The following is an 18,131-nucleotide window of genomic DNA, read 5'->3' as shown; positions in this document are numbered from 1 at the left end:
GCTGTAAGGAATGAACCTGCCAAATTTCAGCCTTCCACCCACACGGGAAGTTGGAGAATTAGAGATGAGTCAGTGAGTGAGTCAGTGAGTGAGTGAGTGAGGGCTTTGTCTTTTATTAGTATAGATTAACAATAAGAGCAGCTCACTACTCAAAATGGTAAATTTGGGAGTCAGCCGGTATTGAACTGGCGACCTCTTGATTAGGAGTCAGCAGTTCCTACCAATGCACCATACAGGCTGTCATATCAATAGACTACCCTAACCTGATTTCTTTTTCTTCGGTTATATTCCTGAATAAAAGCGCACTTGTTTTGTTATACTTGTATCATTAATGAAAATGTTTATTTAACATTTGGATTTCAGTCTTCATCTATACTAATAAAAGGCAAAGCCCTCACTCACTCACTCACTGACTCACTCACTCACTCACTCACTCACTCACTCATCACTAATTCTCCAACTTCCCGTGTGGGTGGAAGGCTGAAATTTGGCAGGTTCATTCCTTACAGCTTCCTTACAAAAGTTGGGCAGGTTTTATATCGAAATTCTACGTAATGGTCATAACTGGAAGCAGTTTTCTCCATTTACTGTAATGGAGATGAGCTTCAAAGCCGTGGGGGCGGAGTTTCGTGTGACATCATCACGCCTCCCACGTAATCACGCAGTACATAGAAAACCAGGAAGACATCAAAAAAGCGCTCAAGAAAACATGCATTATATAATTGAGAAGGCAGCGAAACAATAAGAAGCGAGTTCTGCTACTTCGGAAACAAAGCACGCGATGTAAACCTACACTTTAAATTAAGTTCATAGACAGGCTGCGCTGGCGTTTGTAATTTAGTGCCTGCCCATATAAGGCCATCCGTCAGCGGCAATCCAATAGCAAACTGCCACGGGTAAATATTCACGGGTGAAGGACTGTGCTTATGGAGAGGAAGATGAGATGGTCAGGGTGGTGTTTGACACAAACTCAGCGAAACTGCCAGAGAAAGTTTTAAGTGCCAGGACTAAGGTAACATTAAATAAAGCTATGGACATAGCACGAGATGGCACCAGCACAGCTGGGAACCTTCGATGCAAGTACACCGAGTGGCTCACGTGAACTGATGCAGTGCACAGATAAAAAGCAACAGTTCCAAAGAGCTGAACAAAACCGAATTACACAATTGAAAAGGCAGCAAAAATATGAAGCGTCTGATAAGCATATTCATAAATGCAGCTACTGTGGAAACAAAGCACACGGTGGAAAAAGTGAATGTCCGCTAAAGGAAGACAGCGTAAAAAAAAAACCCGTGCATGCAGTTTGTCACATCACAGATAAAAAGGAAGACGAGCTGTTTATTGATGCAGTAAGGAACTAATCGATGAATGAAACCTCTTATCTTTACAGCGATTGACAAACACGGAATGTAACTTGAACACATCGTACAAATACGAGCCTGATTGAAAGAAATAATGATAATCAAATCCTTGATGACAGCAACATTCAATAACACTCACAAAACAATTACTGTATATTGACAATCATGTTACGTTATTTTTAAAATGTTCCCTTTTCTTTTTCATAACTTCTACTTCTCCACTGCGATACACGGGTATATATATAAATGTATATCTATAGCCCGATCTACAATACATACTTTAGCATAGACAAGCGGTGGCGCAATTGTAGAGTCTTAAGCCTCTAACGCCGACATTGAGGTTCGATTCCCGAGAGGGATGTACTGACTATGTCGCGCTACCCGATTCATTTTACCTTCCCATCTCCTTGGTTTGGGACGTATGAAAAATATTAGGTTAACAGAATCATGTTACGTTATTTTTAAAATTTTCCCTTTCTTAGCACAAGCACAGTTGAGAAGCTTGATGCATGTACTCCATAACGTTAAAAATAACGCATTTAATCACACTTTCAATTCCAAGCAAACGGGAACTTTTGTCAATGCATGATTTCCTGGTACATCCATTACACTGATGCACACATCACAGCTACAAAAATGTTAGAGTCGGAATAAAGCGCGTTCCTACGACTGATCATTTCGACTACCAGAGTGAAGCCTTGATAAAAGCATGGTTTTGTGCACACTGAAAAGCAAGCAAAATTAGATGCATTACAGAAAGCGGACTTTGTGGCTCTTACTGGGGATCATTGGACTTCCGTGACCGTTAGTAATTCTAAATACATCTAATTACAAAATGTTCAATGATCACACTGTTTTAGCCTAATGTACAAAATAATTTTGGCTAATGTTACTCAGAGTTTAAAGAGTAAGCTGGTCAAATTACCTTTTATGTTTCTGACTTATTTTTTAAGAAGAAAAACTGCACTTTATGGTGAAATTTTGGTTATTATTATTTAAAGACAATACTATTCTGAAAATGTACTTAAAGTACTTAAACTACCACTTTATTTTTAAGTCTGCCCAATTTTAACCAGGGATGATATTTTTGTTTCTGTTTTGAATTCAAATGCAGTTTAAAAGCTTTTTTTCAGAAATTAAAACAGCTTCAGTTTACAATATTCATGTCCATGTCTATTATTTGATTCTGTAAGCCCACTAAAACCGTTTTAAATTAAAAAAAAAACATTTGCGATTTGGGGCAAATTTACGTGCGATTACATACGATTAATCAAGATTAATTCTTACACAGCCTCTAATTAATTGGATTAATTTTTTAATCGAGTCCCACCTAATATATATATATATATATGTAGACATATATATGTAGATTTGTATATATATGTGTATATACAGTATATATGTAGATATGTATATGTTGTATATACAGTATGTATATATGTGTGTGTATATATACAGTATGTGTATATATATGTATATGTATATATATGTATGTGTGTATATGTGTATATATATAACTATATATATGTGTATAGATGTGTATATATATATATATATATATATATATATATATATATATATATATATATATATATATGCCAGCAACACTCATGACAATGATACAAAAAATTACATTGTCAATCATGTTACGTTATTATTAAAATGTTTCTTTTCTTTTTACTTCTCGCTGCCAATGCAGCTATTTTGATATATATATATATATATATATATATATATATATATATATATATATATATAGATAGATACAGTAGATATGACAACAACACTCATATCAATGACAAAACAATTACATTAACAATCATCTTACGTTATTTTTAAAATGTTTGCTTTTCTTTTCATAACTTCTTTAACACACTACTTCTCCTCTTAAGCCTTGGTATTCTGCTAGTATATATATATATGTGTATAGATGTGTATATATATATATATTTATATATATGTTTTTATATGTGTCTGTGTGTATATATATATGCCAGCAACACTCATGACAATGACAAAACAATAACATTGTCAATCATGTTACGTTATTAAAATGTTTCCTTTTCTTTTTACTTCTCCGCTGCCAATCGCAGGCATTTTGCTATATATATATATATATATATATATATATATATATATATATATATAATATAAATAGATAGATATGACAACAACACTCATATCAATGACAAAACAATTACATTAACAATCATCTTACGTTATTTTTAAAATGTTTGCTTTTCTTTACTTCTCCGCTGCGAAGCGCGGGTATTCTGCTAGTATATTATACATCTCATGTCTACATTTTGTCAATTATTACTAAAACATGAAAAACATTTCTGTTTTAACGATATGTTTACATAGATTGTTGTAGACACAGAACACACATTAAATGTATGTATTCCAAATAACAATATATTATTTACCCTCTACAACTCCATGGAAATTCACTCCAAGATAAAAACACTGTGAACCTCCTTTGTGAATTGAGCTGCGGCAGTGGGCGGGAGAATAAGATAGCAGAATGCTTGCGCTGATCAACACACTTACAAAACAAAAGACGGTGACGGAGAGGTGCTAAGGAATTTAAGGTGGGCAAGGATTATGAGTTTTTTCATTGGCTATGGTAATTCTAGTGTTAATCTCTCTTTTTAAGGGTACTTCAGCCTCTCATTGCCTTTGTCTGCCTTACAATTATGTACTGTACTTGAGAAAATCATCAGAGTGCCAATGCTCAAAAACAGTTAAGTAACACACAGTAATCAAATGGAATTCACTTCAGTGGCTGTGATATGTTTTTAAAAGCTATTAATGGCTGACAATGTAAACGGAAGCATGTTTTGTCCAGCACAATCTTGAACACATTGACACTTAAAGTATTAATTGATCACAGCTTTTCCTTTAACATAACTTTTTGCTTTATTTATTATCTATACTAATAAAAGGCAAAGCCCTCACTGACTGACTGACTGACTGACTGACTGACTCACTCACTCACTAATTCTCCAACTTCCTGTGTGGGTAGAAGGCTGAAATTTGGCAGGCTCATTCCTTACAGCTTCCTTACAAAAGTTGGGCAGGTTTTATTTAGAAATTCTACGCGTAATGGTCATAACTGGAAGCTAATTTTTCTCCATATACTGTAATGGAGTTGAGCTGGATGGCCGTGGGGGGCGGAGTTTCGTGTGACATCATCACGCCTCTTACGTAAGTACGTAGAGAACAAGGAAGACCTACAAACAGCGCTGAACAAAAAACACTATTTCACAATTGAGAAGGCAGAAAAAGATTATGAAGCAAGTGATGCATACAAGCGTATTCATAAATACAAGCATATTCATAAGTACAGCTACTGCGGAAACAAAGCACGGCGTGAACCGTAAGTTTACATTAAGTTTATAGACACACTCCCACTGCCGTATGTCACGCCTACGGCGAATGACGGTATTCGCGACATACAAGTTTACTGAGAAGACACGAGGTATAAACGAGACTTTGGATCACTTTGTAACGGAGTTAAAATTGCTGTAGCAAGAAACTTTTAAGTGCCGGGTCTTACCTAACATTAAATAAACACATCCTACAAATACTAACCTGAATGCAAGAAATAATGATGATCAAATCCTTGATGACAGCAACACTCATAAAGGTCACAAAACTATTACTTTGACAATCATGTTACGTTATTTTTTAAAATTTTCCTTTTCTTAGCACAAGCACAGCTGAGAAGCTTCAATGCATGTACTCCATAACGCGTTAAAAAATAACGCATTTAATCACAGTTTGCATTCCAAGCACAGGGGAACTTTTGTCAGTGCATGATTTCCTGGTATATCAATTACATTTATGCACACATCAGAGCTACAAAAATGTAAGTGTCAAAAGAAAGCGCGTTGCTGGGACTAATCCGAGGCAAATTTCATTTCAAATCACTACCCGATGGAAGCCTTCATAAAAGCATGGTTTTGTGCACACTGAAAAGCAAGCAAAATTAGATGCATTACAGAAAGCGGACTTTGTGGCTCTTCCTGGGGATCATTGGACTTCTGTGACCGTTAGTAATTCTAATTGCATATAATTACAAAATGTTCAATGATCACACTGTTTTAGCCTAATGTACAAAACAATTTTGGCTAAGTTTACTCAGAGTTTAAAGGTGAAGCTGGTCAAATTACATTTTATGTTTCTGCCTTATTTTTTTAAGAACAAAAACTGCACTTTATGTTTAATTTTTTCTTATTATTATTTAAAGACAATACCATTCTGAAAATGTACTTAAAATACCACTTTATTTTTAAGTCTGCCCAATTTTAGCCAGGGATGATATTTTTTTCTGTTCTGAATTGAAATGCAGTTTAAAAGCATTTTTTTTTTCAGAAATTAGAAGAGCTTCAGTTTACAATATTCATCTCCATGTCTATTATTTGCTTCTCTCGCCCACTAAAACCCTTTTCAAATTAAAAAATAACATTTGCGATTTGGGGCAAATTTTCATGTGTGATTACATACGATTAATCAAGATTAATTATTACACAGCCTCTAATTAATTACATTAATTTTTTTAATCGAGTCCCACCTAATATATATATGTGTCTATATATATATATATATATATATAATATGTATATATATGTGTATATATGAATATATGTGTATATACAGTATATATGTAGATATGTATATATGTATATATGTGTGTGTGTGTGTGTGTGTGTGTATACAGTCGTGTGAAAAACTATTTGCCCCCTTCCTGATTTCTTATTCTTTTGCCTGTTTGTCACACAAAATGTTTCTGATCATCAAACACATTTAACTATTAGTCAAATATAACACAAGTAAACACAAAATGCAGTTTTTAAATGATGGTTTTTATTATTTAGGGAGAAAAAATCCAAACCTACATGGCCCTGTGTGAAAAAGTAATTGCCCCTTTGTTAAAAATTAACCTAACTGTGGTGTATCACACCTGAGTTCAATTTCCGTAGCCCACCCCAGGCCTGATTACTGCCACACCTGTTTCAATCAAGAAATCACTTAAATAGGAGCTGCCTGACACAGAGAAGTAGACCAAAAGCACCTCAAAAGCTAGACATCATGCCAAGATCCAAAGAAATTCAGGAACAAATGAGAACAGAAGTAATTGAGATCTATCACTCTGGTAAAGGTTATAAAGCCATTTCTAAAGCTTTGGTACTCCACCGAACCACAGTGAGAGCCATTATCCACAAATGGCAAAAACATGGAACAGTGGTGAACCTTCCCAGGAGTGGCCGGCCGACCAAAATTACCCCAAGAGCGCAAAGACGACTCATCCGAGAGGTCACAAAAGACCCCAGGACAACGTCTAAAGAACTGCAGGCCTCACTTGCCTCAAATAAGGTCAGTGTTCACGACTCCACCATAAGAAAGAGACTGGGCAAAAACGGCCTGCATGGCAGATTTCAAAGCATAAACCACTGTTAAGCAAAAAGAACATTAGGGTTCGTCTAAATTTTGCTAAGAAACATCTCAATGATTGCCAAGACTTTTGGGAAAATACCTTGTGGACTGAAGAGACAAAAGTTGAACTTTTTGGAAGGCAAATGTCCCGTTACATCTGGCGTAAAAGGAACACAGCATTTCAGAAAAAACATCATACCAACAGAAAAATATGGTGGTGGTAGTGTGATTGTCTGGGGTTGTTTTGCGGCTTCAGGACCTGGAAGGCTTGCTGTGATAGATGGAACCATGAATTCTACTGTCTACCAAAAAATCCATCAACTCAAGCTGAAGCGATCTTGGGTGCTGCAACAGGACAATGACCCAAAACACACCAGCAAATCCACCTCTGAATAGCTGAAGAAAAACAAAATGAAGACTTTGGAGTGGCCTAGTCAAAGTCCTGACCTGAATCCAATTGAGATGCTATGGCATGACCTTAAAAAGGCGGTTCATGCTAGAAAACCCTCAAATAAAGCTGAATTATAACAATTCTGCAAAGATGAGTGGGCCAAAATTCCTCCAGAGTGCTGTAAAAGACTCATTGCAAGTTATCGCAAACGCTTGATTGCAGTTATTGCTGCTAAGGGTGGCCCAACCAGTTATTAGGTTCAGGGGGCAGTTACTTTTTCACACAGGGCCATGTAGGTTTGGATTTTTTTTTCTCCCTAAATAATAAAAACCATCATTTAAAAACTGCATTTTGTGTTTACTTGTGTTATATTTGACTAATAGTTAAATGTGTTTGATGATCAGAAACATTTTGTGTGACAAACATGCAAAAGAATAAGAAATCAGGAAGGGGCAAATAGTTTGTCACACCACTATATATATATATATATATATATATATATATATATATATATATATATATATATATATACATACAGTAATCCCTCGCTATATCGCGCTTCGACTTTCGCAGCTTCACTCTATCGCAGATTTTAAATGTAAGCATATCTAAATATATATCACAGATTTTTCGCTGCTTTGCGGATTTCTGCGGACAATGGGTCTTTCAATTTATGGTACATGCTTCCTCAGTTTGTTTGCCCAGTTGACTGCATACAAGGGACGCTATTGGCGGAAGGCTTAGAAGGTACCCAATCAGAGCATGTATTACATATTACCTAAAACTCCTCAATGCTATAAGATATGCTTCCTGCGCGGTGCTTGATTGTTTGCTTGTCTCTGTCTCTATCTCACCCTCTCTGACATTCTCTGCACCTGACAGAGGGGGTGTGAGCAGAGGTGCTGTTTGCACAGAAGCTGTTTGCCTAGTGGATTTGGAGGCACCTCTAAGAAATGCCGCTTTATCCCGGTGCTTCCAAAAGCACACTTATTGATTTATTGTTTGCTTTAATCTCGAGCTCTCTCTCTCTCTCTGACGTTCTCTGCGCCTGACAGAGGAGATGTGAGCAGAGGGGCTGTTTGCTTAGAAGATACTGACACTCCTCTAAAAAATGCTGCTTTATTGCAGTGCCTCGGTAAACTTAAAAGCACACGTATTGATTTTTTGATTGTTTGCTTTTCTTTGCGAGCCGCTCTCTCTCTCTCTCTCTCTGAAATTTTCTGCTCCTGAAGAGAAGATATATTTGCATTCTTTTAATTGTGAGAAAGAACTGTCATCTCTGTCTTGTCATGGAGCACAGTTTAAACTTTTGACTAAAGGGTGTTATTTCATGTCTAGAGGGCTCTAATAATATAAACTCTCCCACACTGTTAACAAGGGCTTAAAATATATAAAAATAACTATACAAACATATGGTTTCTACTTCGCGGATTTTCATCTATAGCAGGGGGTTCTGGAACGCATAACCCCTGCGATCGAGGAGGGATTACTGTATATGTGTGTATATATATATATATATATATATTTGTATATGTGTATATATATATATGTATATGTGTATATATATATGTGTTTATATGTGTGTGTGTGACAAAATTGTTGGTACCCTTAAGTCAATGAAAGAAAAACTCAAAATGGTCACAGAAATAACTTTAATCTGACAAAAGTAATAATAAATAAAAATTCTATGAAATTTAACCAGTGAAAGTCAGACATTGATTTTCAACCATGCTTCAACAGAATTATTAAAAAAAATAAACTCATGAAACAGGCCTGGACAAAAATGATGGTACCCTAACTTAATATTTTGTTGCACAACCTTTTGAGGCAATCACTGCAATCAAACGATTCCTGTAACTGTCAATGAGACTTCTGCACTTCTCAGCAGGTATTTTGGCCCACTCCTCATGAGCAAACTGCTCCAGTTGTCTCAGGTTTGAAGGGTGCCTTTTCCAGACGGCATGTTTCAGCTCTTTCCAAAGATGCTCAATAGGATTGAGGTCAGGGCTCATAGAAGGCCACTTTAGAATAGTCCAATGTTTTCCTCTTAGCCATTCTTGGGTGTTTTTAGCTGTGTGTTTTGGGTCATTGTCCTGTTGCGACCTGCGACTGAGACCAAGCTTTCTGACACTGGCCAGCACATTTCTCTCTAGAATCCCTTGATAGTCTTGAGATTTCATTGTACCCTGCACAGATTCAAGACACCCTGTGCCAGATGCAACAAAGCAGTCCCAGAACATAACAGAGCCTCCTCCATGTTTCACAGAAGGGACAGTGTTCTTTTCTTGATATGCTTTATCTTTCCGTCTGTGAACATAGAGCTGATGTGCCTTGGCAAAAAGTTCAATTTTTGTCTCATCTGTCCATAGGACATTCTCCCAGAATCTTTGTGGCTTGTCCACATGTAGTTTGGCAAATTCCAGTCTGGCTTTTTTGATTTGTTTTCAAGAATGGTGTCACCCTATGTCCGTCTCCCATGAAGTCCACTTTGGCTCATACAACGACGGATGGTGCGATCTGACACTGATGTTCCTTGAGCTTGAAGTTCACCTTGGATCTCTTTAGAAGTTTTTCTGGACTCTTTTGTTACCATTCGTATTATCCATCTCTTTGATTTGTCATCAAATTTCCTCCTGCGGCCACGTCCAGGGAGGTTGGCTACAGTCCCATGGATCTTAAATTTCTGAATAATATGTGCAACTGTAGTCACAGGAACATCAAGCTGCTTCGAGATGGTCTTATAGCCTTTACCTTTGACATGCTTGTCTAATTTTCTTTCTAATCTCCTGAGACAACTCTTTCCTTCGCTTCCTCTGGTCCATGTTGAGTGTGGTACACACCATGTCACCAAACAACACAGTGACTACCTGGAGCCCTATATATAGGTCCACTGACTGATTACAAGATTGTAGACACCTGTGATGCTAATTAGTGGACACACCTTGGATTAACATGTCCCTTTGGTCACATTATTTTCAGTCCTTTCTAGGGGTACCATCATTTTTGTCCAGGCCTGTTTCATGAGTTTATGTTTTTAAATAATTCTGTTGAAGCATGGTTGAAAATCAATGTCTGACTTTCATTGAATTTTTATTTATTATTACTTTTGTCAAATTAAAGTTATTTCTGTGACCATTTTGAGTTTTTCTTTCATTGACTGAAGGGTACCAACAATTTTGTCCGTGTGTGTGTATATATATATATATATATATATATATATATATAAATATATATATATATATATATATATATGCCAGCAACACTCATGACAATGACAACACAATTACATTTTCAGTCATGTTATGTTATTATTAAAATGTTTCCTTTTCTTTTTCATTACTTCTTTAACACACTACTCCAGTGCGAAGTGCGGGTATTCTGCTAGTATTTACCTATTCATCCACCCATTCATTATGTAAAGCGGCTTAATCCAGTTCAGGATACAGGTTTTAATAATGATGACTCTATACTTTAGTCAAAATAACATTGATATGTGTACTGTCAAGACAAACACTACATATTATGTAAAATTCTCAAACCCACTTAACACAATTCAACATTTTAAGAGGCAAGAGCATAGGACTATGAAGGATTGACATGCTACAGTGGCTGAGATTGATAAGACTATGAAGAATGAAACTGTTGCTTGAGGACAGTCACAACTTATTTGGGGACAGGGAAAGAGAAAGCCAATTAAAAAAAAAAATGTACATGACAACCCGGCTACAGTCTGCCAGAAAGCACACAAGAGACTTTGAAACCAGGTGGAAGAAAGTTCTGTGATCTGATGAAACTGCAATAGAGCTTTCTGACCATCAGACTAAAGTCCAAATACCACACAATACAGAAAATTCAATGTATCCTTCGTGAAATATGGTTAGGATATAATTGTGCTGTGGCAATGCTTCTTTGCAGCAGGTACCGGAAAGCTTGTGATGCTAGAGTGCACACAATGTAGCAAAATGCAGGGAAATCCTGGAGGAAAATCTTGCGTTGTCTCTAAGAAACCTGTGCACTGGCAGATTCCAGCAAGACATCAACATCCAATCATAAAATCAAAGCTACATAGGAATACCTTAAAAACAATGTTAATGTGTGCAAGTGGCCAAGTCACAGTCCAGATCTCAATCCAAATGAGAATGAACAAATGAGGCTGTTCACTCACGATCCCCATAAGCATGACTGAGCTTATGCCGATTTGTAAAGAAGAAAAAAGAGAAATGGCAGTGTAAAAAATAGACAGAGAGAGACTTGTGCACACAGACTCAAGGCTGGAATGGGCTGTTAGTAGATGCATCTACTAAATACCAACTTAAAGGGTGGTTAATACCTGTGCAGTAAGTTATTTTGCGTTTTATATTTGTTATGATTTTAGAGCACTTTTCAGAGATCTGTTTTCACTTTGACATTAAAGAGTCTTATTTTCTGTTAATCAATGTTGAAAAACTCAACTTCAATCCACCAAGATTCTATATTGTATAAAAATTTGAGAAAACTTTTCATAGGCGCTGCAGAATTGATCAGTATTGCAACTCATTTTCATACTGCATAATTAAAATGTATCTCAAATAACCAAGTACTTTATCTGTATAAGTTATACACATTTTATTCCAGTCAAGGTCTGAATACATTTTAATAGTAACAAAGTCAAAGTTTCACATTTCTTTAATCCTTAGAAATAATGATTTCAAGTATATTATGCTTAATTTTAAAACACTCCTCACTGACTGTTTCTGAATCTTGTCTAAAATATCTACGACACAGTGTGAGTTTTATTTAATTTGTACAGAGTTAATTGCACATCATTTGGCAATTCAGTGAGATCACATTATCTGTTGTACAAATTAGAAATTACCTTATACGACTGGCGCACAGAAATAGAGTGCATCTCTGAGGGCTTCACAGGAATAGGCTTAATCAAGTTAGGATTATCAAAGATGACATTAGTGGCAGCAATCTCCTTTGGCTCCAAACTTAACTTGCACTGAAACAAAAAACAAATGAGAGTTGATACTAAAATCACAAAAACTGACAACTGCCATAATGTAAGTGAATTGGATTTGTTAAAACAAATAACTTCAACAACCACACAGAAAACCACAGAATGAATAAAGATAAATGAAACAGTAACAGAAACAAAGTTAAATTTCAATTTCTTTGCATAGTAGTTCAGCTATTGATTCCTATGTTATGATCAGGTGTGGTGTTGGGAGTTGCTTGAAATTGCATTAACTGCTGAATTTGTTTGGTTCACTAATTCAGTGATAGGCAAACTGGGGTTAATTACCGCAAATGGGGTAAAAACAAAAATCTCGGGGGTAACGGAGACTTATTTCACCTAAATAAAAATTATATATATTATAAAAAATTTTATGAAATGTGAAAACATTATTTTAGTAATTTAAACTTCTACACCACCGCTGAAACTAGCTTAATACAGTCATCCCTCACAGCACGGCACTAGCGTACACGTATGCTACATTTGCGTATTCTGCCGTCTGATTTTGTAACTGCACGAACAGCGTACGGGAGCGTAGCAAGGTGTTCAAGTACTGACATGGTCACATGTGTTGCTGATATATGTACGCCATTCTAACCTAGTCATTTTGCACACCTATGTAATATTTGGGGTTAAAATTTTGATGAGGAAGGAAACAATGTTTTATTAACAAAAGTTACACTATTAATAAATGAAAAGGCCTTAATTTAACTGACTTATGCTCAACAAATAACAACGGATGATTTTTACCTTTCAGGTGGATTCAAATAGGAAGAGAGTATACCATGAAGGAGTTCCTCAATTATGGATTCACACAAATAGAAGACAATGGAATAATGAAACCACAGTGAGTTGTATGTTTGAAAGTACTCACTACAGAATCTTTTAAAAAGAGTCAGTTATAGAAGCACTTGGATAATTTACATTCACATCTGTCTTCCAAGCAGCGGGAATATTTTGTAAATTTAGAAAAGTCTGCCAAAAGACAAAGATTGGACAGCAACTTGAGAGGCACATTCGATCGATGTTCAGAAGCAAAGGCTAGCTTTGAAGTAGCCTGGTTGATTGATTGATAGAAGAAACCACATACAATTGGTCAGAAATTAATTAAACCAGCAGCTTTGAAAATGGCAGAGAACATGTGTGGTCAGAAAGAGGCAGTGAAACTGAATTCAGTGCCCTTGTCTGCAATAGTAGTAAAGGAAAGAATTGCTATTTTAGCAAAAAATGTGAAGAACAAGTTATTTCTTCAATAAAAGAGAGTAAATATTTTGCTATTCAGCTTGATGAAACTGCATATGTCAGTAACAATGCACAGTTAATGGTATAGACTTGCTACAAAGGTACACATGCAATTGAAGAGATATTGTTGTTTTGTTCCCCTCTCGAATTGAGATCACGTGGTATTTATGTCTTTAATAAGGGGAATGAATATTTTAATACTCTAAGTATTAATATGAAGTGGAAAGATTGCACTGCAGTGACTGTTGATGGAGCTCCAGCTATGTTGGGTAATCTTAATGGTTTGTCGGCTTTGGCAAAAAGTAATACAATGATCCCTCGCTATATCACGCTTCGACTTCAGCAGCTTCACTTTATTGTGATTTTTTTCTCATACATGCTTACGTCACTACGCATGCGCTTTCTGAGAACTTTTATCTAAGCCCTACGATGGCTCCTAAACGTGCTTCTTTTTCTAAGCCTTCTGACAATAAAACTAAGCGCCGGAGGAAGATGCTTACTATCCAGGAGAAGGTGAAACTCTTGGATATGATTAAAGATGGCAGTACCCTACAAAAGCCTCCTCACGCATATGAAAAGACAGCGCCAGCAACTGCCTATCAAGATGTTCTTCAGCCGCGCACCCAGACACCCACTGCCTACTCCTAGTACTCCTTCAGCGGAAGAAGACAACAACGCACCTGCTGAAGATATTGCACCACCACTGAAGACTCTCCTACTGAGGTCGTGCCTTCATAGGTTAGTGGTTGTGTGCAATTAAATGTACAGTACAATAATCTACTAGATTAAAGCGTTCGGGATTGTCCTTCCGTCCCGCGAGTGCAAAGCGCAGCGGTATTCTGCTTATTACAAACTTACTACTTGCGGCTTGAGGTACGAAGCGATGCGATGTGAGCAGAGTTCTGGTGCTCTCATCGTTCCTTTGCTTTTGTGCGCGATGCGCTGGAAAAATAGACAAAATTATGTCTCTTGAAATAATTTATGTTGAGGGAGTACAAATGCCTCACCGCGTAGTAAATATCAGGGGAGATGGTGCTTGCTTATTCTCATCTATAGCTTATTTAGTGCATGAAACTCCGTCTTTAGCGGTACAGATTCGGGCTGACATTGTACGACTTTGGACAGGCACTTCACGAGAAAAAAAAAAAAACGTAGGTTTTCGGGAGATGTTATGAATGGGCACTTTAATGTTCTCATTCCCTACACTTACATGCCTGATGTACACATGGAGCGCACAAAAATTGAGGATAAAGGTCGGTACGAAGCGACGCGATGTGAGCAGAGTTCTGGTGCTCCCATCGTTTCCTTGCTTTTGTGCGCGATGCGCTGGAAAAATAGACAAAATTATGTCTCTGGAAATAATTAATGTTGATGGAGTACAAATGCCTCACCGCATAGTAAATATCAGGGGAGATGGTGCTTGCTTATTCTCATCTATAGCTTATTTAGTGCATGAAACTCTGTCTTTAGCGGTACAGATTCGGGCTGACATTGTACGACTTTGGACAGGCACTTGAGGGGATAAAAAAAAAACTTTTGTGAGATGTTATGAATGGGCACTTTGATGTTCTTATTCCCTACACTTACATGCCTGATGTACACATGGAGCGCACAAAAATTGAGGATAAAAGTCGGTCGCCTTAAAAGGCAAGTGTGCCTAGTAATATGATATTTGTAACATCTAATATGTCTTATTTTCTCTTATTTTGTCTAATATATTGGGTAATACGAGTGTAATGGTGACTAAAGGGTGTTATTTCATTTCTAGAGGGCTCTAATAATGTTAAAAAACGTATTTAGAAGGTCGTAAACAGGTTTTCTATACTCTTAACTGCGAAAATATTCGATTTATAAATAAAGAATCCTACTTCACGAAAATTAATTTATCAAGGTAGAGTCTGGAACGGCTTAACCGTGATAAACGAGGGTTCACTGTAATCCAGAAATTACTCACTGTATGATCCATCACCAACCACTTCCTGTTAAGCATTTGGAACCTGTACCGGAAACCGTCATGCATGACGTTATTAAGGTCATTAATTTTGTCAAACAACATGCACTTAACACGCGCCTATTTCATGAATTATGTGATGGTGAGGCTGAATATACAGACCTACTCTACCACTCAGAAGTAAGATGGCATTCTCGTGGGAATGTTTTGAATAGAGTGTGGGCTTTGAAAACTGAACTTGAAATTTTCCTCACTGATCAAAAACATATTCTTGCAGACAAGTTCACAAACACCTCATGGGTTGCACATCTTGCATATTTAACAGACGTTAAGAGTTGCATGGAAAAAATATCAGCATCATTTCAGCCAGAGAAAAAATATCAGCGTTTGGATCAAAGCTTCTATATTGGAGAAAGAAAATAGGAAAAGGGAACACGATAAAGTGTTTTTGGAAGATTCTGAAAATATTACTTTTGATGACAAAGATACAGTTATAAGACATCTTACAAAACTCAGAGAGCGGTTCTCAAATTATTTTCCTGATTTTGTTTTAAATACTATCAGTTGGGTTGTTGATCCCTTTTAACACTAGAATTACCAGAGCCTACGAAAAAACTTGTAATTCCGTCCCACCTTAAATTGCTTCTTAAATCCCTTCACACCTCTCTGCCAGCGTCCTTTGTTCTCTAAATGTGCTGATAAAGAGAAGCAAGGAGCAGCCGGCTATTCCATCCCCCCACCAATTTAGAACGTGCGAACTTCTCTCAGCTCATGCCTTGATTGAGTGTCTGGGAGTGAAGTGGAGTTTTAGAGTGGAAATAATAGATCATTATTTGGAACACACGCATTTCATGTCTGTTCCGTTTCTACAGTAATCTGTGCCAACACATTGTTAAAACAGAAACATTTTTTATATTCTAGTAGTAGATGACAAAATGTAGGCATAAACTATATAATGTATGAAGCCTGAAGTCCAAATATCAAAGAAACATTTTCACAAAAGGTTCAAATATAACACAATAATTGCGCTTTTAATCAAAAAAATATAAGTGCAGAAACAAAAAGCCGCCTTAACATGCGACATTGACAGCAGTTTATTATAACTGCCTCCGTAGTGCAATAGAATCAGTTCTCGCCTTGGAATCAAAAGGTCGCAAGTTCGATCATGCACAACTCCGTTTTGAGAAGTAAACTGCTCTTAGTCTTACTATTTTAGAATAAAAGCATTCATTTGATTTCAGTCTGTAACTGCTGGTGCAATTTATGATCCTTGTAAAGGTTAGCTTTTTTTTTTTTAAATTCACTTTTCATTCTCTCAGTCGCGTTCAGAATCAATCCATACAACCCCATCTGACACAGCTGTTTTCACTAAAGACGCGCTATAGCTCTGCAGTGTACCACGATGCATACTAACGCCCCATAAACCGCATGTTAAGGCGGTTTTTTGTTTCTGCGGTTATATTTTTGAATAAAAGTGTAATTGTGTTATATTTGTACCTTTTGTGAAAATGTTTCTTTGTTATTTGGACTTTAGGCTTCATACATTATATAGTTTATGCCTACATTTTGTCATCTACTACTACAATATAAAAAAGTTTCTGTTTTAACAATGTGTTGACACAGATTACTGTAGAAACGGAACAGACATGAAATGCGTGTGTTCCAAATAACGATCTATTATTTCCACTCTAAAACTCCACTTCACTCCCAGACACTCAATCAAGGCATGAGCTGAGAGAAGTTCGTGCACGTTCTAAATTGGTGGGGGGATGTAATAGCAGGCTGCTCCTTGCTTCTCTTTATCAGCACATTTACAGGACAAAGGACGCTGGCGGAGAGGTGTGAAGGGATTTAAGAAGCAATTTAAGGTGGGACAGAATTACGAGTTTTTTCGTAGGCTCTGGTAATTCTAGTGTTAAATGTGAAATAGCTGAAAAACTCAAGGATTTGCAGAGGTGATTCTTGAACTTCGATCCAAAAATGAATGATTGAATTTGAAAATAAAACCAGTCTGTCATCTTTTTGGATGACAACTGCTGCAAAAGCTTTCAATATTGCACATGAAGAGGTGGTCAAAAGGTTTTGGCCTTTTGCAACAACTTATCTTTGCGAACTAGGGTTTTCCACATTAATGAATATTAAAACAAAGCAAAGAAATCGTCTGAATTGCAAAAACGATATTCAAATCATTGTTCCGAAATAAAACAATATAATTTCTCAAAATGTGTGTGAATTGCATTTTTTGATCACTACCTTGTTTTGTTTATTTTGTTAAATATTATATATTACTTATTAAATTACTTATTAAATATTTTGTTTATTTTCACTTTAGCAGAAAGTTCTTTTTTATATTTAACTAGTAAAATACCCGCGCTTCGCAGCGGCGAAGTACTGCCTTAAGAATTTATTAAGAAGAAAAGTAAACCTTTTTAAACTGAGGGAAAATATACCAATAATTATTTGTTAAGGATCTCTTTGTATGCCACGTTGTCAGTTTGGCCCTCCGGTTGTAATGTGACCAAGCTGTGCGATGAGCTTTCTCTTGAGCATGCAACGTACAGTTGGCCATGTGAAAAGCAATCTTGCCTCAAATCTCACAGCTTGGATTGCTGCTGTCATGATCAGTTTGAGTTTCATGGTTTGTTTCAATAACGTTAGTATTTGCTGGACTTGTTGTGTTGAAGTGACAATCGGCATTTGTCAAGCGTTGTAAGCATACAACCGGTTTCATCGATAACTTCGCATCTA

The 18,131-nt window shown here is 36.6% G+C and overlaps 1 protein-coding gene across 2 annotated transcripts in view; it reads right to left on the bottom strand.

Annotated features, from left to right (window-relative positions):
- Positions 1-18,131, bottom strand: part of dcp1b (decapping mRNA 1B) — a 196,075-nt gene that overhangs the window by 25,878 nt on the left and 152,066 nt on the right. For both annotated transcript variants that reach the window (XM_039770509.1, XM_039770510.1), the window contains one exon: positions 12,047-12,175. In XM_039770509.1, the coding sequence (XP_039626443.1) occupies positions 12,047-12,175 (129 nt within the window). The remainder of the gene's footprint in view (positions 1-12,046; positions 12,176-18,131) is intronic.

Source organism: Polypterus senegalus, chromosome 12 (genome assembly GCF_016835505.1).
Source record: "Polypterus senegalus isolate Bchr_013 chromosome 12, ASM1683550v1, whole genome shotgun sequence".
NCBI classification, from domain to species: Eukaryota; Metazoa; Chordata; class Cladistia; order Polypteriformes; family Polypteridae; genus Polypterus; species Polypterus senegalus.
Note: the sequence above shows the minus strand (reverse complement) of the source record. Positions and strands in the feature narration are given on the sequence as shown.